This window comes from Euphorbia lathyris, chromosome 4, assembly GCF_963576675.1.
Source record: "Euphorbia lathyris chromosome 4, ddEupLath1.1, whole genome shotgun sequence".
Classification (NCBI taxonomy): Eukaryota; Viridiplantae; Streptophyta; class Magnoliopsida; order Malpighiales; family Euphorbiaceae; genus Euphorbia; species Euphorbia lathyris.
Window position 1 is genome coordinate 75,484,586 of NC_088913.1, and position 24,199 is coordinate 75,508,784.

The 24,199-nt window shown below is 34.6% G+C and overlaps 1 protein-coding gene and 1 pseudogene across 2 annotated transcripts; one reads left to right on the forward strand and one right to left on the reverse strand.

The window, feature by feature from the left end:
• Positions 1-8,281: 8,281 nt before the first annotated feature.
• On the reverse strand, positions 8,282-9,576 carry LOC136227249 (uncharacterized; annotated as a pseudogene).
• A 10,995-nt stretch (positions 9,577-20,571) lies between these two features.
• Positions 20,572-24,199, forward strand: LOC136226447 (proline transporter 2-like). 2 transcript variants are annotated; one of them, XM_066014935.1, is made up of 7 exons: positions 20,572-20,904; positions 22,043-22,267; positions 22,358-22,452; positions 22,670-22,859; positions 23,174-23,298; positions 23,398-23,613; positions 23,696-24,199. In XM_066014935.1, exons 2-7 carry the CDS (start codon positions 22,120-22,122, stop codon positions 24,071-24,073), a joined length of 1,152 nt encoding a protein of 383 aa, XP_065871007.1. In that variant the 5' UTR covers positions 20,572-20,904; positions 22,043-22,119; the 3' UTR covers positions 24,074-24,199. The 2 variants fall into 2 exon arrangements, with proteins under 2 accessions (XP_065871007.1, XP_065871006.1); XM_066014934.1 differs by having other exon boundaries at positions 20,573-20,941.

Sequence of the window (24,199 nt, forward strand, 5' to 3'; positions counted from 1 at the left end):
GAAGTTGAAGCACCATTCTTTCCCTTCTTGAGAGAAGCTAGGTACTCCTTGCAGTTCCTCCTCCAATGCCCGTCTTTACCACAGAAGTGGCATTCCCCTTTGGGCTTCTTAACTTGCTTCCCTTTGGCTTGGGCTGACTTGGCTCCCTTGTTCTTCTTGGGATATTTAGGATTGGGAAAATTCCCTTTCCTCTTCTTTGACCCCTCGATGACAAGTGCGGAAATTCCCTTATCTTTCTTTATATTGGGCTCAACAGTCTTGAGCATATTGGTGAGCTCTTCAAGAGAGGTCTGTAAGTCATTCATCTGATAGTTCATCATGAACTGAGAATAACTTTCTGGGAGGGATGTGAGAAGTAAGTCGACACTTAGTTCATGATCCATCGCAAAGCCAATACTAGAAAGTTTGGTAATGTAGCCAATCAGTTTGACACAATGTGTCATAATAGATGTACCCTCTTGCATCCTGCAATGAAACAACAGTTTTGATATCTCAAAACGTTCACAACAAGTATGTTTCCCGAACAGCTCTTTCAAGTGCATGACTATAGAATAGGCATCCATCTCCTCATGTTGCCTTTGCAATTCTGGTGTCATCGATGAAAGTATGATGCATCCTGCATGCTCATCATCAGATCGATGCTTCTGATAAACATCTATCTCTTCAATGGGTGCATCATCAGCCAGAGCCTTGGGTATTGACGTATCCAATACATACCCAATCTTTTCGAACTTCAAAACGATTTTGAGGTTACGAAACCAGTCGGCGAAGTTTGAACCATTTAGTTTGTTATCGGTAAGGATATTTCTTAAATCGGTTTTCGACATGATTGTTTAGAGTAAGATTTTGATTTATAACATGAGAGTGAGAAAAGGTGACGAATGTTATTCATTTGTTTAATTCTTATACAATTTACGTAGTAGGACTTTATTGATTTTAAATTGCTCCCACTATTTTACCAAATTAATAACCCTCCATATTAATTCGAAGAATCTAATATAAATTCCTTAGTGAGCTAGGATCCTATCTTGTGAAGCTTACCTTGAAAGACTCAAACAAGTTCACTCCCTTTAATAGGTAGATTCATGCAATCAATCACATCAACCATGTGATTCCTAGGTTTGTTGGGTTACTAACCACATTAGTAACTAATGCTTTTGACATTAATCCCAACCATTTTGCCCAACGGCTTTAAATAATCTAGACGACTCGTCTAACTACTCTCAGCCATTTTAAGTCATTGACCTCATTTATTCATGAAAACACTTTTCAATAATTCAGGTGTTACCCATAAGACCCCAGGCCCTGAGACTCTCAGTCGCCCAAGGTCCCCAGATATCGCCGACTGAATTATAATAATAGGGGGGCAACTGACATAACTTGTTTATTGACTTAACCTTTTGATTAGTGAGGGATTTTAATTTTACTGTCTCATAATCTAACCTTGTCTTGATTTGCTTTAGCATACATCAGACACTCATACATTCAACATTGACAATTATGGACATATTCCTAAGTTTTATTCCGTTGAGCCAGAAACGGAATAAAGGGTCAACCCTAGGGAAATATTAACTATCACATATTTCTCTTGGGTCTTCCGTCTTCTCATTGGCGCCTCGAATTACAATAATATTCAATTTCTAAGGCCCCATTTGTTTGGGGGAAAATATTCTGCAGGAAAATATTTTCCCAATTTTCCACTGTTTGTTTGGGCAGGAAAATAAGTCAAAGAAAAATAAGTAGCAAGTCAATGGAAAATGAAGGAAGAAATAAGGGAAAATGTTTTACCCTTTTCAAAAGGGTAAAACATTTTCCCCAAAACATACGCGTCTAGAAAAAAATAGGAAAAACATTAAAAAATATAAAAATAAAAAAATATGAAACACGAAAAAACATGAATAACGTGAAAATGTTACAAAACATGAGAATATGGAAAAAACCCCGCAAAAAATGAAAAGGTGAACAAACGTGAAAAACACAAAAACGCAAAAAAAAAAACACTTGAAAAAGCACAAAATATGAACAACGCGAAAAAGTGAGAAAACACGAATTATAGAAAAACATGAAAAATACAAAAAACACGAAAACGTGAGAAAATATGAAAAACACGAAAACGCGAAAAATGCTAAAACATAAAAACGTGACAATAAGTGAAAAACGCGATAAACATGAAAAGGCGAAAAATGCAAGCAAAACATGAAAATGTAAAAAACACAAAAATGTGAAAAATACGAAAAACATGAAAACGTGAATAACATGAAAAGGTAACAAAATGCGAAAAATAAAAAACGTGAAAAAGGGAAAAACCGAAAAACTAAACGTAAAAATACGAAAAAATGAAGAAAAAATGCAAAAAAACACAAGAACGTTAATAACACGAGAAAACGCACAAAAAATGCGAAAAATGTGAAAAAACGTTTTTCGGGTTTTTAACATTAATTTTTTTTCACATTTTCATGTTTTTCCACTTTTTTCCATGTTTTTAATATTTTTTTTTTACTTTTTGTGATTTTCGTATTTTTCCACTTTTTGTGTTTTTTAAAAAAATTTCACTTTTTTTCTGTTTTTTCACGTTTTTAGTGGTTGGAAAATATTTTCCAGTGTTGTAGCCAAACACCGTAAAATATTTTCCAGTGTTGTTACCAAACACAGAAAAATATTTTATTTTCTTGCACAATATTTTTCTGCATAAAATTTTCCAGAACAAAATATTTTCCCCCAAACAAACGGGGCCTAAGAAACTTCAAATTACTTGAAGGGATTTGGATGAGAAGAGAAATACAATAGAGAGTAAGAGAGGCAGAACTCGCAGGCCCTATTTCCAAAAATTACCAAAAGACTAAATAACTATTATAGAGGGTATAATATGTCCATAACGCCAAACATGCAAAGAGTCAATTAAACTAAATTTAATTGGTTGATTACACAAACTATTTATGTAATATATGAGTTAATCGAATTAACAACTTAAATTAATTTACATCCAATTTTATTCTTATCAATTTTGCACCCTTTATATTCAGTCTAATCAAATTATAACAAGTACATATTAGATTAATATAACATGTACAAAATAGCATTATGCACGTCCTAATTAATTCGTATAATTCATTTAACGCTTTGAATTACTTATATCAAATATTTAGGTAAAACAAACTTTTAAATAAATTCATTTTGACAATCAAAATAAAACTTTTAATATTCCGAAACGTGTATATATATATATATATATATATATATATGTATGTATGTATGTATATTAAAAAACCGGGCCTATTTAAAACGATTTTAAAACGGTACCCATCAGGCCGGGCCAATTTAATCGGCCCACCCGTCGTAACAGCTGCTGCCTCGCGGCAGCAGCAAAACGCAGGGAGCCACTGCTGTAACAGCAGCGGCGTCCCCGATGTTGGTTGTTGCGCAAGGGAGCAACCAACTGCAACAGCCGCTCGGGGTTGCTGCCTCGCGGCAGCAACCCCGAACAGCTGTTCGTATATATTTTTTTAAAATAAATAAATATATACTAATATACATATAATTGTTTTAAAACAATTTCAAAACAATTTTCAGAATATCAGAAATCAGTTTTATCTTTTAGATTTAGTAAAAACAAAAGCTTTTAATTATCTAACTATAAAACCTTTAAGTTAAGTTTAAACGATTATCAACCGAAATAATCAGGAACTATGCATAATCAGTTTTAATTATCAAGTAATCAAAACTTATTTATCTTTAGATTAATTAAACTAACCAATTAATTAATTAACCTAACAATAAATATTTATTCAGTTTGATCGAAACACTTTTATTTTCATATATGAAATAACAGATTAACATAGGCTCTGATACCAATGTAGGAAAATAGACAAGCCTAGGCATAGCGGAATAATAAAATTTTATCTATTTTATCTATTTCCCTTTTCCAAGATCTGTTAACCGTTATTTCATATAAGGAGGGATAAAAGGAAATACCTTTTCTGAAGTTCTATCTACAGTTGCAAACGAAGTGCCCACAACTTCTTTTATCAAATCCGATATCCACGAATGGTTTGTTCAACACAGAAAACAATAACCGATTAGTAATCAACCTTAATAATAAACAATCGCAATGATTGTCTCTAACGGAATCGATACGAGATCAAAGAGAGAGTTAGAAAGAATGTAAATTAGCCGAGACGGAGACGGAACGATTCCTCTTCCTCTTCTATTGTGTGTCGAAATTCTGGGGTTAGGGAGTCTATTTATAGACTTCTCTAAACCCTAATCCCAATTGTGTTAGATAATTAAATAATCAGAATCTCATTCGGAATAGGATTGCTAATTAGATAATTAAATAAACACTTCATTATTATCTAAATAATAACTAATTATATCTAGATAATATTATTAATCAAATTAATAATCTAATTATTGTTAGGGACAATTAATTGGAGTTTCATTCCCATTAAAATCTCTAATTAACATTATCACATAATCCATTAATTTAATTTATAACTATAATCCAATTATAACTATTAATCAAATTAATTTATCCCTAATTACTATATAAATTTCAGCCCATGTGTAGTGTTTGGCTAATTACATTTTCGTCCTCTGGTTCCAAGTCCCATATGCGACCCATTAGGTCCTTTATTGCTACTAGCCGTATATATCCTTTGAAATTAAATCATCATGATTATTTCAACACATATATAACGGAATACCGTCGCGAGCTGTTACTAGCAGAACCTATGATATTCCCCCAGAGCAATTAAGAAGTCAGGTTGATAACTGACGTTAACCTTTCTGCATTAGGTACAGTATAATACGATCCTTCATCAACTATATCATGTTGGTCAATTCCTTATAACCATGGAACGTGTCAAGGTTACATATAATGAAGAGTCCGTTTTACTTGTACAGGTTGAATTCACTCTGAAAGATAAGTTAAGTGAAATTTCTATTTCTACTCTTAACTCTATCACCCAAGGATTTCAGTTACCACAAGCGGCCATTTGGATATATCTCCCATTTATCAGGAGCGATGAATGCTTAATCTGACATTAACTATTCTGCAACCACTTTGTGTGATACCCAACCCTGCTCTTACACACCCCAGGCTCCCACCTGTAATGGATCGTGCTCGCACAGAATCTAAGTATCACACTCTACGATCTAAAATCACTAATTAATGAATGTTTAAGTCTGAGGATTAGTTATACCTACTAATACCAATGAGATGAACAGTTGACACATTTAGATAAATTAATCCATACTGTTATCTTAAGTCGGGTCCCAATCCTAATGAACTCCTTCATCGGATCCATGTAACTGTCTAGATATCTCTATATCTAAAGCTTGTGAGATCAGCTTTCTGTTTCGACAGAAAACACTGTTACATGCAAGTCTCAATAGTGATATGCCAACCCCTATAACATATCACTTGACTTGGGTTGATTTTAAGTTTATTGATCTTGTTATAAAGTACAGTCTCACTTCATGCTTGTATGAACACTTTATAATTATTAAACAAACATAGGATTACTTTCTTTATGAAAGATTTGTGCCTTATATATAGTTACATATTAATGTTATATATCTGATTAAACAAATGACTAAATAAACAATTTATTCATTAATATTTATATCTTAAAACAATTGTCTTTAGGACACTAAACTCCAACAACTTTACTATGAATAAACTGTTTATCTATCTTGACAATATAAAAAAGAACCAGATTTGGCTTCCAGAAAAGCCAAATCCCTCCAGCCCCGCCACTAGCCTCCGATCTAACACACTTCCAATTTCTAAACACTCTAACCACCTCATCAGCTTTAACTCCACTGATCTTAGTTTCCAGTAAAGCAAAACAAGAAGGATTAAACTATTTAATTAAATCTTTAATATGGATGCAAGTAGCATTGTTAGCCGCTCTTCTAACATTCCAAACAAACAAATCCATAAGACGGAAGACTACTGACCCCAGGCCCAATACCCTAAACCAGATATTTATTAGGGGCTCCTATGAGCCTAGAAGATGTACCTGCAGGTCCCCTTTTATCCAACAGCTCCAAGGAGCTTTGTTTATTCTTATGATTACCCTTAGGTTTCTTCATATTTAACTTATTAACCCCGATAGCCTTCTCATTTCTAGGCTCAACACAGGTTTTAGGGATACTAACCTCTTTGTTCTTCTCTTTAATCTGTAAGGCCTGGGCCTCGGAACATGCCTAGACCTCAACTTTGGATTCAAAGAGAGGGTTATTTGTCTCTACATTCTTATCTGCCGGCTCCACTGATTCTAATCCTGGAATGCTCGACTCAAGATTCTCGTTAGAATGATCAGAGTCTTGATCATCCTCAATGGTAAGAGCCCCAAATCTAGAACCTGAGCTGATGACCGCAACCTCGCTGGTAGTTTCTTTCTCCTTAGGAAATGGCCTCTCCTTGTTTCCAGGACCATTCAGAACCAGAACAGTATCCTTAACAATGTCAGGAGGACAATTCTAGACAATAGACGCACGTGTCCTTCTTCTCCTTGACCTCTTAGCAACCATCCAAGGGCCAAAATGCCTCCCATCCCCACGAACTTCCTCTTCTCTAGTCTTAACAGCTTCAACTACATCTTCCACCACCTTCTTCCTTTTAGGACAACCCTCATACATATGACCAAACATACCACACTCATAACAGATGTTATGGATTCCTTCATATTCAATAAAATAAACTGTATTTTGTAAACGAAATTTAGACAAAAGGGGTTTAGCAAGGTCAATATCGATACAGACCCTTGCAAACTTGCCTCTAACAGCCCCAATTGTAGTTTTGTCCACATGGTGAACTTTACCAACGATCCCACCAATCTTTTTAAGAAAACTTTCATTATAGTATTCAATTGGAAGACCCGAGAATCTCACCCAAGTCAGAATTCTATTCACCGAGCAATCATGCGGATTAAAATTAGGGACCCAAGGCCTTAAGGCTAGAACATGATTAGAGATAATATAAGGGCCCCTATTAATCACAACATTATAATCTTCAGCCTCGGTAAATTTAATTACATGGTAATCATTTTCCAAGTCAGTGATACTGACTTTCCCTTTTTTAGCCCACTGTGCCTGGATTCTCTGGGCAAAATGGTTAAAACTAATTCTTCTACCAAGCACCGTCACAATTAAAGACAATTTCCAATTGGCTCGAAGGTTACGTTTATCAGCCGAAGAGAGCCGAATCACAGGACATAGAGGATCATCCTGTTCCCCATCTTCCACATTCAAATCAGAAAACACCTCATCAAAGTCACCATCCATCAGGCTATCATTTAAAATTAATTGCTCTTCCGTGACAACTCCCATCACCGTGTCTTTCCACGAATTTTTCCTCAATCCTTGATTGCAATTATTTTTAAATGCCTCATTCTCCTCAGACTTAGCAATTATTTTAGAACTAGACAGACCTATGACAGTTTCCTTAGCCAAAGTGACAACAAAATCCCCATCCGCACCAAATGCCGTAACCAACCCCGGACCCTCCGCCCTCCGGCTTCCCACCCCCTGGTCAAAACCCTCGCTATCCTGCCTTCTGCCTAAACCCCCCATCGAAACACCCCTCACGCCCCCCGCCTCCACTCCACGCCCGCCCAGGTCACTGCACTTTCCCCCCATCTGTTCCTCCCGCCTAGACAACCCACCCTGGCCGCCCAAACCCTCTCCCTTCCTGATCCCGATCCCTCGCCTCGCCTCCCTCTTTTCCCCTAGACCAGATCTGGAATCCTCGCATAACCCCATCCTAGCCGGCCCCTTGCCTCCCATCTCCCTCTCCCCTACCGCACCCAAATCCCCCCCGTAGACACCACCAGCTGGCAGATCCGACCTCTCTAATCCCAGCCGCGGCACCCCGCCACCAGCCGCCGGCCTCTCCCTCTCACTAGAACGATCCCACAACCTCACGTTCTCCATCGCTTTCTCTCGCTCTCGCATCCTGTGGACTCTCTTATAAATTGTCTCAAACACTTCATATTTTACTAAATTAATATACAATTAATAATTTTTTACCCACTAATATAATTAATCCAATACTAATTATTAATACAATCAAAATATTTATCCAATATAATAATTAATTCAGTATGTAATATTATTTTAATAAAATAAAATAAACAAATAAATATTATGAAATAAATTTAAATTATTGTGTGCCTAATTATTTATCAAATTAAAAAAAACACTCTTGGAATAAGTCCCATTAATTGATTAAAAATACGGGTTACATACGATAAAATAACATAATTTTTTACGAGAATCATGCATTAAGGTCGGTGACTCCGAAATGTTGCCATATATGTTCAACTAGATCGAGTTTTAGATTCATATGGGTGACTCTACTATGGAGTTGTAAATCCCGTGCGAGGTAAGCCGTAAAATCAGGAGCAGGTCCTTGTCGAAGGTCTTCAATACCGATTGGTTCATATACTTTTACAGGATAAGTTCTGGAGTAGAGGTGTCGCTCATCTTCGATAATCATGTTATGCAGTATAATACAAGCTTCCATAATATCATGCAATTTACTTTGGTCCCAAAACTTAGCTAGTCCATGAACAATTTCAAAGCGGGTTTGTAGTACCCCAAATGCTCGTTCAACATCCTTTCTTGCACTCTCGTGCTTCTGTTTGAAAGTGATTTTCTTAGGTTCAACCGCATGTGGAAAGCTTTTCATAAATGCAGCCCAGTCGGGATATATACCATCTGTCATCTAGTATCCCATCTTGTACAATTTGTTGTTGACAGTGTATTGCTCTTCTGGGGCTACTCCTTATAATTTGTCACGAAATAAGTGTGATCTGTTTAAGATATTGAGGTCGTTGTTCGGCCCAGCAACACCAAAGTACGCATGCCAAATCCATAGATCCTATGAAGCGACCGCTTCAAGCATGATTGTAGGAACCCCATGATCGCCTCTAGTGTATTGTCCTTTCCACCCAACAGGATAATTTTTCCAAGCCCAATGTATGCAATCAAGACTTCCAAGCATCCAGAGAACCCATGTGTTTCCTCGTGCATTAAAAATAAGCGATGGACATCAGCAGCATTAGGCTTCCGCATATAGACTGCTCCGAACACCTCGATAATAGCACGATAAAAAATTTCAAGAGATTCAAATGTTGTACACTCAGCAATTCTAATGTACTCATCTTCACGATCAACGGCTTCTCCATAGGCAAGCATGCGAAGCGCCGCTGTGCATTTTTGAAGTGGAGTAAATCCTTTATTCTTTATTGCATAAACCCTCTGTTGGAAATATACTCTGTGATTCCCTAAGGCCTCCACAATACGTAGGAACAACGGTCTGCTCATGCGAAACCTTCTTCAAAAAAAGTTGTCATTGTATACGGGTTCGTCAGCAAAGTAATCTTTATATAAACGTTCTGCACCTTCTTCACGTTTTCGATCCACATATTTTCTACGTCGCGGTGGTGCGGATGGTTCTTCTATTTGTTGCAAGAACTCGCGTTCCATTTGCTCATCTGTTTCGTCCCACTTATTTCTAATAGCATCTACTCTCGCTTGGTAAAAATTGTTACGATCTGAATTTGACATTTTTTTTGGCAAAATGTTATGATGCAAATCTGAAAACATCTAATTGAATATATAGAAGAAGTTTGATGGTTGAATGTAGTAAATATGTTGATTGAATTTAATGGATTTGGTTGAATGTAGTAAATATGTTGGTTGAAATTAATGTGTTTGTTTGACTGTATTTAATATGTTGGTTGAGTTTAATTGAATGTATGCCATATATTGTTTGGGCGAAATTAATATGTTTAGTAAATGTATGTACCATGTTTTGGCAAAATGACCAAATAATACTAAATTACCATAAACTTACTTGATAAAATTAATTAACAGAAACTTACTTAATAAAAATAGAAACTTGCATACTAAATTATAAATATAATACTAAATTAACAACTAAATTACAAACATAATACTAAATTGCAAACATAATAAATTACAAATAAAATAGAAATTATTTAAAACAATCATGTTTGGATCCATATCAGACGTATCTTTTTCTAGAAAATCGAAATCTTTGGCTCTAATCTCTTCGGTTTGATTACGAAGAAATGTTACCCCTTGATCCGCTAATAGTTGGTTTATTCTAATTTTTTCCTTTTGTAATTCCATAAAAAATTCCTTTTCTACCAAGTTCGAAGATGCACCCGCCTTTTGTTTTCCTTTAGCAGCTTTTTTAGTGGTCGTCTGTCCTATTGGACGTTGAGGAAATGATTGTACATCGTTTATTGATTCGTTAGTTGAACTGTATTCTCCCGTGGATGAAAGCTTCGTTCTTTTTGTAGAATTTCTGTTGTTGTGTTTTTCTGTAAAGGCGAGTCATTTGGGTTCGTCTTTCATTATCTGCCAACAGTGAAGAAATGGAAATTTAGAGCCATGCCTTTGGACATACAATTCTTCGGCCTTTTCAATAATTTGTGAATCCGAATGCCCGCTCAGTTTCAATTGGACAATGTCGGAATAACACCCAACAAAATCACTAATTGTTTTACTCATTTTGTAAAATTTTGTTGAAGCCGTATTCTCCTTTATTAAAGAAGGACCTTCGGGCCTCTAAATATTGTAGTGGTTGGTAATCCTCTTCCAAAAATCCCCCATCTGTTGATTCGTACCCACAATTGCATCGTTTGCAATTGTCAACCAACTAGTACATAAAAAATTTTCAAGTGTATTAGTCCACTTGAACCTCGTTATTGACCCGCCCACGACTTGTGCTTGTTGTTCCGTTACTTCAACGCACTCATCAACCGAACCCGTCTTTGTAGCTTCGACATTAATTGGAACTTGACCCATATACGGATCATTAGGAAAAGACCCACGGGGGTAATACATCGGCCTCCCTTGATAATTTCCCGGTATATTCATATACGGGTGAGGGAATTCAGGACTAAATAAGTTTTAGGGGTTCGGGGGATAATACATGTACGGATCATAAAATGGTCGTGGAATTGGCCTAATAGGAGACCTTTCAGTTGGCGTGTTTGGATTCGGTGACTGAGAATTTTGCGTTTCGGGACTTTGGGTGTTTGGGACTTGAGAATAATACTGGCTAAAATAATCAGAATTGTTCTCCATTGATAACTAAGATAAAAGAAGGAAAAAATTAGGGAGAATAGAAATTTTTTGTAAGGAGAAATGAAGATTTATGTTGCTTTTATAGTTTAATTTTACAAATTTCAAATATATGGCTGTTGATTGTAAAAAAAACAATAAGGATTTTTATGAAATTTTTTCATAAAATGGTAATATTACCGTTGCAATTGGTAGAAGAGTTTCTTTGTGGAACTTTGAATGAAATTAACTTTTACTCCTGGAATAAATAAAAAAATAAATGCATATCTCTCAAAAAAAATGTTACAGGTATATAGGTGAAATAAAAAAGTAAAGAATGGGATGGGAGATATTCGTAGAAGCATGGGATGAGAAACATTCTCACTTTATCACTGCCCAACACACAACCATGGGCGTCTGACGCGCTGTGTCTGGCGCGTGTCAGACACGCGCCTGACGCAGCCAATCAGACGCCACTGTGCGTGATGGGCAGTGATAATGGTTTTGAGACTTTAAATTCAGAAGAAAGCAAATCAGTTGTAAACAATATTAGTTAGAAACTATTTTTGGTGACATACCCCATAATGTCTGGTTACAACTTTTAGTGAAAAGTTACAACATTTTCACCTCAGTAAGGATGCTCTAATTAGTCTTGCTCTCTATGGGATAGCTTAATCCTTTTGCTCTTAAAATTGTACATACTCAGCATGCTAGAGTTGTTATTTTATTTATAGCAATCTTAATACAAAATAATTCAACTAAATTGTGTGAAAACAATAAGTATTTAATTGGTTATTTATTTTGATAAAGAAAAACACAAAACAAATAAAATTAATTAGGTGGATTGTCATCCCAACACCTTTTGCAACTTTTTTTTTTATATATATTATTATTATTATAGTAGAATCATTTCCAACAATACACCCTAAAGACAAGCTACTTAGCTTAGTATATTAGCTATATCAGTAGCATTAAAAATCGCATTCAAAAACTTTTTAGTGACCACGTACCAATACAGGATTGGTCCGCATGGACCAACTTTACACGTGCATACATAAATTTTTTTGCTAAATAGAACTCACTCAATTTTCATTTACGTATATATACATGCTATCATTTGAATGGTCTAAAATCGATTTTTACATACCACTGTAAAACTTCTCAAAATTAAACTTTATTTGGACTACAAAAATAAAATTAAATCGTTTTGAACAAACTTAGGAAAAACTTTCGCCTACCTTATATTAATCAACTTGGATTTTCTAATTAAATACAAATTCAATGAGTTAATTAACCACCATGAACTTAATTTGTCGAAAACAGGGGGGCTGAAACCATCTATAGTAGGGATAGTTCCAACGACCGATGTGGGGGTGGGGGGTGGGGGACGAGACCATCCATGGTAGGGGTAGTTCCGGTGGCCAGAGAGGAATTAGTGGATCTTCCTCCAGGAATGAAACCACTAAGCATAAGGCCAAATTGGTTATAAAAGATTATAGACAAAAAGAAGATCTTGATTACTTTGACACATATTCTCTCGTGTCTATGATAATATCTATTAGGATGGTATTTGGAATTTACGCTTCACAAAATTTGAAGTACATCAGATTGATGTTAGCTTTCCTAAATGGAGATCTAGATGAAGTGATCTACATGGAATAACCTAAAAGTTATGTAGCTCCAGATCAAGAAAGAAAGGTGTAAATTAGTGAAGTCTTTATATGGATTAAATCAAGTACGAAAACAATGACATAAAAAAATTGATGATTTCATAATGGTTAACGGCAATCAAATAAATGAATGTGACAAATGCATTTATGTCAAAACTACAAACAAAGGATATCATTCTATGTTTGTATGTTGAGGACATACTTGTTGTGGGAAGTAATGACAATATGGTAAAGAGTACTAATGACATGTCAAACTTAGAGTTTGATATGAAAGATATGAGACTCACAGATATGATTTTGCGTATCCAAATCAAATATTCACCTAACAATCTCATCTTGAATCTGTCTCACTATATGGACAAGATTATTGGCAGATTTAGTAAGGATGATTCTGGTTATATCATAACTCTAATCGAAACTAGCCAACATCTGTCCAAAAATAAAGGCCAAAGTGTTGACCAAGTAGAATACGTGAGGGTTATAGGAATTTCAATGTATCTCATGAGTTATACAAGGTATGATATTGCTCTTACTTCTAGCAATTTAAGTGGATGCACGAGTAATCCAGGGGAAATCCACTGGAAATCCATTGTTAGAATACTTCAATATTTATGGTACACGCATGATTATAGATTGCACTACACGAGAGAAGTATTATGTTAAAAGGACGAGTGTATGCATGTTTACTCTAGCAAGAGGGACAATATCTTGGAAATCCTTAAGGAAAACGGTTATAATCAGATCCACTGTGGAGTATGAGTTTGTAGAGTTGGACAAAGTCAGAGAAGAAGTCGAGTCTCTACCAAGCTTCTTAGAGGACATTCTTGTATGGTCAAAACATGTGCCCACAATTTGTATATATTATGATAATCAAACTACGATTAAGAGAGCACATAACACGATATATAACAATAAATATCGACACATGTTTCGTCGACATAACATTTTTAGACAATTAATCTCAATGGGTGTTATCTCTGTTGATTTTGTTATATCAAAGGATGATAATGCAGATCCGCTAACCAAAGGGTTAAACTAAGATCAAGTTTAAAAAGCATCGAGAGCAATGAGACGAAATACCATTAGAATTTAAGGCGTTATGTGAATGAAAACTCTACTTTTGTTGACTGGAGATCCCAAGATCTAGGTTCAAAGAGACATATAATTGCATAAACCCTGTGTTGTCACTGTGGGTGTTAAATCCAAGTCCATTCCTATAATGTAAACAATGATATAAAAACAAAAAAAAGTAAAGATATGCTTTAATGATACATTATGCATCAGAATTCTGAGCAATAAAAATCACCTATGTGAGAGTGGGGTTGTTTCGAATGAAACTAATTAGGCTTAGTGCTCTAAAAATCTTACAGAACCAAAGGATGTTCATGACCATAACGAACAATAACCATGAGAACCAAAAATTAGGGGTGTGTATTAGTTCAGTTTAAACCGTATACCGAACCGAACCGATTGAATTCGGTTTTTCGGTTCATTTTTTTAACATTTTGTTTCGGTGTCAGATTTAATTTTAAGTGTATTTCGATATTTCAAACCAAACCGAATTACCCATATTTTACATTCTTATATATAAACACGCACATATATTTGGTTTTACAAGTTTTTTTTATTGTTAAGATAATAACTGAATATAGATATATTTTGAAAGTATTTCAATTTTTGTTCTTGTTGAGGTGAATTTAATGAGAAAATATAGCAGTTCTTATTTGTTATTTTTAACTTAACTCGGTTTGTTTGGTTTAAACTGAACCGAACCTCATATTTTTGATTTGGTTTTAATTTGGTTTTACCTATTATTCGGTTCGGTTTTATACTGATCCACATCCTTACAAAAAAACTGTGTTATTTTGATATTGGCTTAATACATCATTTGCCACCTGAACTTGTCCAAAATGATTGGTTGGCCCCCTGAACTTTCAAAATGTTTCGATAGCCCCCTGAACTTGCATAAACTGTTCAGTTAGCCCCCTGAATTTGCGTAAAATATAATCAATTAATCATTCGGTTGTAAAAAAGTAAGTCACATACGGAAAATATGTTACACGTGCCTTAGAATGTTATTACATACTTCACAAAATAGATTAAAACATGTTAAAAAAGAATTTCTTATTTATGCAACTATAAAACATTTTCTTCTCTAATATTATAATCGCATACCCCGATCTTTGTTGTTTTACTTTTTAAAGATGCGTGTAACATATCTTCTGCATTTAACTTACTTTTTTACAACCGAGTGGGTAATTGATTACATTTTATGCAAGTTTAGGGGGCTAACTGAACATTTTATGCAAGTTCAGGGGGCTATCGAGATACTTTGAAAGTTCAGGAGATCAATCAACCATTTTGGACAAGTTCAGGGGGCAAATGATGTATTAAGCCTAACTGAATATAGATATATTTTGAAAGTATTACAATTTTTGTTCTTATTTAGGTGAATTTAATGAGAAAATATAGTGGTTCTTATTTGTTATTTTTAACTTAATTCGGTTTGTTTGGTTTAAACTGAATCGAACCTCATATTTTTTATTTGGTTTTAATTCGGTTTTACCTATTATTCGGTTCGGTTTTGTACTGATGCACATCCTTACAAAAAACTGTATTATTTTGATATTTTTGTGAAGTATATCATCGTTTACACAAACGATAAAATAGTTCAAAGACATCGTTAGCAGTGGCGGAGCCAGGAATTTAGACTTGAGGGGGCTAATTTTAGCCGTGCGGTTGACGGTAAATTTTTTTAGCCTCCAACGCGTTAAAACTGTAAAAATGTCATCATTTTTTTTAGAAACTAGCATTAAACTAATAGAAAATTAAATATGTTTATTTTTTTTAATGGTAAAGACATAATACGAATGAATTGAAAAGTGTTATCAAAATAAAGAGTCTATTTAAGTTAATTAATAATAGTAACATGTTTTTATAATTATTGAAAAGTAAAGTTAAAATAAATAAAAACTTTCTAAAAGAAAATGGAGTCGAAAATATGATCTCTCAAATAGAAATATGCATCCTTAACAATCTTATCTACCTTTAAACATTGAAATAATACAAATAGAGTCAATATATACTAATTTTAGGGGGTTACATGGGACAAATCGACTAGTACTCAAGGACGGAGCCGGTGGCCTGGGAGCTCCGGCCCCCTGAGCCCTGGGCTGGCTCGGCCCCTGATCATTAGTTAGCCAGTAAAGTTTTTTTTGATAAAAATTGGAACGAGACAGAATTTGGGCGGAGTGAGCACTTATGGCCCAAGAACGGATAAATCTGCAATATATTAATAAAAGAAAAAAAGTGAGTGTTTTTTTATTGTTGGATAAAAGGAATAAGTAAAATTTGGAAAAAAAGTGAGTGTTTTTTATTGTTGGATAAAAGGAATAAGTAAAATTTGGTTTTTGATTTTAAAATAAAAACAAAAATGCAATCAATCGTTCAAAACAGATTCTGAAACGGCTTTTAATGAAATGTTGCTACCATATTAAATGTTAAAGGCTATATATGTAGATTTGAAAAGATATTATATAATTTTTTCAAGGCATAAAGTATGTTTTGTTTTTAGAATCCTAAAAAGTTCATTTTCCTTTTAAAATAAACATTAAAAAGGAAAATCATGTACATGGCAATTTTTTTTTTTTTTGTCATTTATAAAAGCTCATCTTACTTTATTTTCGTTGCCCCTTTTGTAGTTATTTTTCTGTTTGATCTAGGATCATATTTTCCGTGATAACTTCCACACACGATTCGAATTAGTCTATGCATCTTATATTATAAGAGACGATGATCAATTATGGTTAAACCTATTTTAAGGAAAATGATATACAGTAAAGCGTATATATAGGAATACTTTAGATAGAAATAATCTCTATTTTGTTATAAAAAACTCTGGTTCCAACTTGGTAATAACATCTATGACCAAACTCTATTTAATAATAACCTCCCAATTGTTATACAAATAGTCTGGTCCCAAATGTATTTCTATATAGAAGTTTTATTGTAATCAAGTCTCAGATTGCTTTATTCTACTTTCAGTTCGCCAAAAGATTTAAAAAAAAATTATAATTTCAATTGATTTCTTGCATTTTCAGATTCATGATATTTTTACGTTCTTTTAATTATTGTATCCATATTCCATTGTCTTTTTAGTTTAATAATTTCTAACACTTACGATCTATTTTTGTAAAGGAATTATAAAAATTTAGGCTTAATATCTTCGCAATCCCCTTAACTTGTCCTTTTTTTCACTTTGCCACCGCAACTTAGACGACAATCTATTAGCCCCCAACTCAATAAAGATAACACTTCATGCTCTTTCCTATATGTCATTGATTAGCTCTCTCAACTTACTTTGTGCATCCTATTAACCCCTCAATTTACCAAATGTAACACTTTATGCTCTTAGGTTTATATGTATTTTTCAACGCAATGAAGTAATGGTTCGCATCAAGAGGCATAAGGTATATTGGAATAGATACAAAAGGTGTCTTGGAATGTGTTACGTACTCCATGCCATTTAGGCACATACGGGATATGAAGTGTTACATTTGTTGAGTTAAGACGGCTAATAAGTCGTCCCCTAAGTTTAGGGGTAAAGTGAAAAAAGGGACTAAGTCGAGAGAGTTGCGAAGGTATTAAGCCAAACATTTATTAACATTTCAAAAATTAAGTTCGTAGTATTTTAGACTATTGGAGTATTATTAAAGAGATATTATATTTATACATCTGACGCATCATGTCATTCGTGTATCGAGTGGAAGATTAGAAATTTTCGAGAAGGGGACAGTACGTATTGGCAAGAAAAAAACGAAAACAATGAGAAAAGATGAGAGGAGGAGATGATATATTATTTTTAGAATAGAGTTTTTATAATTTTTGGAGACTATGTTTAAGATTTTATTTCTTGTTCTAAAAATCCAGATAATAAGGAGAATTTTAGGATAGAATATGGTTTACGGATTCAAAAGAAAATGAAAAAAATATCGTAATTTAGAAGAGATAAGTGGATAAATAAGATAATTAACATATTATTTGTAATAGACTTGATACATCAGGAGATAAGAGCTTGTTGGTGACCGAGATAAGAGCTTCCTTCCAAGGGAATGGGGTGCCTGGTTGAAAGCTGTTTTGAAGCAGGCGAAATACGGTGGTGCGGGGAGATTGCTGAGGATTCCTAAAGAGATTGCTTTCCATTTCATTATAACAAAATCTTGTTGGTGATTTAGGGGGCTCCTCCAGCATTTAGGTAGTGATAAAAAGAAACGTGATTATTTGGATCCACATGCCAATCATAATTCCAATTCAGTTATCTGTGTTAAAAAGGTGACCATACGTATAAACCCTGATTCTACGAATGTCATGCTAATCTATGTCTCCTCTAATGATCGTTGACCAAGTGAATGTTGATCTCTGTTAGGTTGTATTTTTATACATCTTTTTATTTATTTTTAGAATTAAATTCATGCATACACATTTAGTTTTATATTAATTTTTTAGTTATTTCATTAGTTTATGTTATGGGACTCATTTGTGTTATTTTTCGTCGCTTTTAGGTGTTGTTCGAACAAAAAAATCAAGCAAAAATGGACTAAAATCCGCATAAATTTAGAGAGATGCAGTCGACCTTTGTTGTTGTCAGGTCCATATTGGACACTGTTTTAACTACCTTTGAGAACGTTCACTATATGAAGCATTTTTAAATCTATATCTGAAAACCTATGACATAATAAAAAAAAAATGGCATTTCCTTCAGGCAATTCTTATGCACCGCGAATGAGTTTTCTCAGTGTTTGAATCATGTAGTGCAACTTAATGATGCAGTATAAAATTCTTCTCAATAAGAAAGAGATTGATCCTAATGGTCCTTAACAAAAAATTTGAGAAAAAATTTCTACTATGGACCAAGATTGGTATTAGTCCATCTATTTTAGATAATGTTACGTCAGTAGTAGTTGAAATAATATGACATCATCTAAAAATGAACATGATCAATACTAATCTTAGCCCATTGTACAAATTTTGATCTTCGAGAGGGTTGTCTTTTATCTCTTTTTTTTTTAAACAATTGTCTTTTGACCCTGTTTGATAAAGAGCTTTTAGGGGTAAAATTAGAGGTTTTAGCCACTTTAGAGGTTTTGACTAGTCAAACCTCTAATAGTGGTGTTTGGTAGAAATAAGGTTGAAAGAGTTTATTGGATCAAAAAAAGCTAATTTTGAAAAAGATCATTTAAGAGATTTTTCAATTAGTTTATTGCTCCATCTTTTTTGAAATACATTTTTACCCCTATTTACTAACCTCTAAATTCAAATATTATCATGTCTTTATTTACCATTTTACAAAAACAGCTATTAACAATCAGGTAAGGTTTACCAAACAAGTTTACATAGAGGGTGTTTGTTTCAGCTTTTCGGATGAGCGTTTAGCGTTTCATTCCAAACCACAGGAAATATAGCGTTTGGTTAGGTTTATATAACCGAAGCGTTTAACATGTTCTCTGCAGTGTTCTGGAGCGTTTCACGAAAAGCTCCTATTTGGAGTTTTTCATAAACAACTGTTTGTAGTTATATGTTATTGATAAAATTATCCTTTTTATTTCCACAAGATATATTTATTCCTTAACATTATTTATATTTCTACAACATAATTACCGGGAGAACAAAGTTTTATTGCGTTCAATAAATTTTTATTTTTTTTATATAGATTATTTTTATTAATTTGTGTAGCATATTTTTTATTTTATAATAGGATAAGGTGCAAAAATACTTCTAACATTTGTAGCTAAGAGCAATCTTACACTTAACATCTTAAATTGTGCAATTATACCCCTAATGTTGGCATCCAAAAGCAATTTTATGGACATTTTTTTTCACATTTTCCTTTTTATAATTTCATCGTTGATTAATTTAAAACATGTCCATTTTAGACATTTTAAATCCGAACAGCAACAGTTCAATATAATTTTACCAAACACTAGTAATTAAACCATTAATAATAAACAGCTAATGGCCCTGTTTGGGAATTAGCTGTTAGCCGTTAGCTGTTAGCTGTTAGCTGATTACTTTAGCTGATTTGATTAGCTGTCTGTGTAGACATGTTTGGTAAAAATTAGCTGATTGATAATAGCGATTTGTGCAAAAAGACGATTAAAAGCATTAATTTTGGCGCAGGAGAAGAGGAAGTCTATCTATTAGGGTTAAAGAAGTCCATTAATTTTAATATTGCAAAACGCTAATTGAAAAAGCTCCTAAAATGAGCTTTTTCTAAATTAGCGTTTTCATCCCAAACCTCTCTCCACCAAACACTCAAATCTGGTCAAACCTCTAAAGTTGGTCAAAACCGCTCTTTTTATCTCAAAACGCTCTTTACCAAATAGGGCCAATAGCTTACTGTAACTGCAAATAGCTAACATCATCCACAACGGCTATTAGCTAACAGCTGAACCAAACAGGTAAATAATCAGTTAACAGCTATTAGAACCTTTATCTTTGTAGTTGTTTATCCTTTGTGTCAAACTGTCTGAAAAGAGGGGAAAAAATAAAAAATAAAAAAATAATTGAATTACCATTTTTTTTTTAAATAAATGAATTTTAAAATACATGTTTTTCTTTTGGGAAGAAAAATCTAAACAATTAATTGCGTGATACAAATATGGAGACTTGCAGAGAGAAAAGACAGATAGAGAGAATCCTGACCGTTTAACACGCGGACGGAAAATCTAAACCGTTCCTAAAAACCAACTAGACAACGAAGAAGAAGGCGATTTCTTTGATTTTTGCATACCCACCCAATTGCGTTGATTGCAGAAAAAATTCAATTCGCCTCAAAAAGTCAACTTTTTTATTTCGGATTTGATTTTTAATAATTTTAAAGATAGAATCTTTAGCAGTGATTGTGAGCTGGGAAAAGTCTCTATATATATCGTCGGAGACACTTGAATTAAGCAAGCTGGCTCCAAGGCATAATATTATTGTTGAGGAAGAAGAGAACATATCTCTATTGGTTGAAGAAACCAAGGGAATTTTTAATCACCATAATTGCCACCAGAAGGAGCAGATAATAATGGATGGGAGAGATAGGGGAGAATCTTGGCCGCCTAAAGTTCAAGATGCCGAGAAGTTAGAGGTTGAAATTCCTGATACTGCTCATCAGATTAGTAGTGGTTCGTTGCTTTTTTTTTTTTTTTTTCCCTCTCAAATTCCACTTTTTCTGTTATGGGTTTATTTTGTCTTCTTTTTTCCCCAATCATTTTGGATTCTTGTTAACTGTTTTTCTTCATGCCCCCATTTGATTGTTTTGCTTGAACATGATACTTAGTAGATTAAAAAATGAACCTTTTTCCCCTAATATGGCCTCCCTCAATTGGGAATTTTGTTATGTATGGTCTGAGACGGATTCAAGATTGATAGACAGGGTGCTTGGGGTGCTCTTTGATGATCTATGAATGCTCAATTAAAGCTCATTACATAGCTTATATAGAGTTTTCAGCGTTTTCCGGTGACCAGTGGGTGCTTAAGCCTCCCTAGCCCCCCTTGAATCCGTCACTGAAATATGGTCATCTTGATGCCCCATTTTTAAGCAGAATTTGATGTTTTTTGGTTGCTTTTACTGAAAAATTGAAGCTCTATACACACCTTCCATGGAGTTTTCCTCCTTAGTCCCCCTTGAATCCGTCACTGAAATATGGTCATCTTGATGCCCTATTATCAAGCAGAATTTGATATTTTTTGGTTGCTTTTACTGAAAAAATTGAAGCTGTATACACAGCTTCCATGGAGTTTTCCTGTAGTTTTCTGCGACTACTGGGTGCTCAAACCTCCTTAGTCCGCCTTGAATCTGTCACTGAAACATGGTCATCTTGATGCCCCATTATCAAGTAGATTTTGGTATTTTTTGGTTGCATTTACTGAAAAATTTGAAGCTCTGTACACAGCTTCCATGGAGTTTTCCTGTCGTTTTCTGCGACTAGTGGGTGCTCAAGCCTCCCTAACCCCCTTGAATCTGTCACTGAAATATGGTTTCAAGCGAGTGCTTGGGTGTTCTCTGATGATCTATGACTGCTCGATTAAAGATCATTACATAGTTTGTATAGAGTTTCCCGCTTTTCCGGTGACCATTGGGTGCTGAAGCCTCCCTAACCCTTTGAATCCGTCACTGAAATATGGTCATCTTGATACCCCATTATCAGCAGAAATGAATTTAATTTGGGCAGAGCTTTTGATTGTATAAAGTTGTTATCTTGAGCTGATTTTATGTTTTTCAGATTCATGGTTTCAAGTGGGATTTGTGCTGACAACTGGTGTAAACAGTGCATATGTACTAGGATATTCTGGGACAATTATGGTTCCTCTGGGTTGGGCTGTTGGTGTGATTGGTTTAATTTTAGCAGCTGCAATTTCATTGTATGCTAATTCTCTTGTTGCCAAGCTCCACGAATACGGGGGCAAGAGACATATCAGATACAGAGACCTTGCAGGATTTATTTATGGTATGAACAGTTCAATTAGTTATGTGTAATCAGTGATTTGATTCATTCATGTTCCTTAATTTATTTGGTTGATTGCTTTGTTTACTGCAGGTAAAAAAGCTTATTCAGCTACATGGGCACTTCAATATATTAATCTTTTCATGATTAACACTGGATACATTATTTTGGCTGGTCAGGCTCTTAAGGTAAAGATCAAACTGCTATCATTTTGCACTTTTTTACCTTTTTTAGAGCGGATTCTATCTTTTCTTTCGAGGTTGTTTAGGCACGCCAAAAAGAGTTCTTCGCGTATTTGTATCTTTTAAGTAATTTGGGAGCTAATTGCATCTTATGTCTGTTGATTTGATGAATCCTGTTAAGTAATTTGCAGTTCTAGTGCTGATTTAAACATGTGTTGTGCAGGCTGTTTATGTTCTTTATAGGGATGACGATTTAATGAAACTACCGTACTTTATTGCCATTGCGGGGGTTGTTTGTGCTTTGTTCGCCATTTCGATTCCCCATTTGTCAGCACTAGGAATCTGGCTCGGAGTTTCAGCGGTCCTCACTCTCATATATGTTGTTATAGCAGTCACTCTCTCCATTAAAGACGGTAAGTGGATAAATCTTAAAATTGTTGTGCTCAAAGAGTCCGTCTTTTGGAGTTAATTTTGTCAGAACATTGCAACTTAGTTAATTTTCTTTTCGAATTATTTGTCACGTTGTATACACGTAATGAAGAATTTGAGGCTGTTAATATGCGTTATACTTTCAACAGAGTTTGCGCTGTACTCGAAATCACTATTGTTTCTCGTGTTTTAGTCAACGTCGTCGAGATTGAAGTTGGAAATTCTATGAAATTTCAGTATTTTTGTTAATCTGTACTAGTATTTTACTGAATTTACATAAACAACTATGAAATTCTAGGCGTGAAAGCACCTCCGAGGGATTATAGCATTAAAGGAACATCAATAGACAAAACATTTACATCAATAGGGGCAGCTGCTAACCTGGTTTTCGCATACAACACAGGAATGCTTCCAGAGATACAGGTATTAACAAAATTGGCATCCATCGTGTTTATCACCGAACTCGTTCATATTCTCTTTGATCTACCGATGTTGACTTTTAGTACACTAACTTACAAACAGGCAACCATAAGGCGGCCAGTTGTTAGTAACATGATGAAAGCGCTGTACTTTCAATTCACGGTCGGATTAGTCCCATTGTTTGCTGTCACATGGATTGGTTATTGGGCATATGGAAACTCAACATCGACCTATTTGCTTAGTAGTGTCAACGGTCCAGTTTGGGTGAAGGCTCTCGCAAATATTTGTGCGTTTCTGCAAGCTGTCATCGCTCTCCATGTACGAATACTTGCAGTTTTGGTCATTTATTATCTCAACTCTTTATGCTGCTTTTGTGCTAATTCAAGTTTGTTTACTGCAGATTTTTGCTAGTCCGATGTACGAATACTTGGACACGAAGTTCGGGATAAAAGGAAATCCATTAGCGATACAGAATTTGACATTTAGATTAGGGGTGAGAGGAGGGTATTTAGCTGTGAACACATTGGTGTCGGCTCTTCTGCCGTTTCTAGGAGATTTTATGAGCTTAACTGGGGCTGTAAGCACATTTCCTCTAACATTTATTCTGGCTAACCATATGTATTTGGTAGCAAAGAACAACAAATTGAGTAATTTGCAAAAACTTTGGCATTGGTTGAATGTTTGTTTCTTTGGCTGTATGTCTTTGGCAGCTGCAGTTGCAGCTCTTAGGCTTATTGCTGTAGATTCCAAAACATACCATGTTTTTGCAGATTTGTGATGGGAGATTCATATTATTTAACATCTTCCTCACAAATTTGTTCTCTGATACATTTAGATTCTTTGTACTTTGCTCTTAATTGTGGCTTTAAGCATAGAATTTATAATAATTTGTTTTTGCAACTCA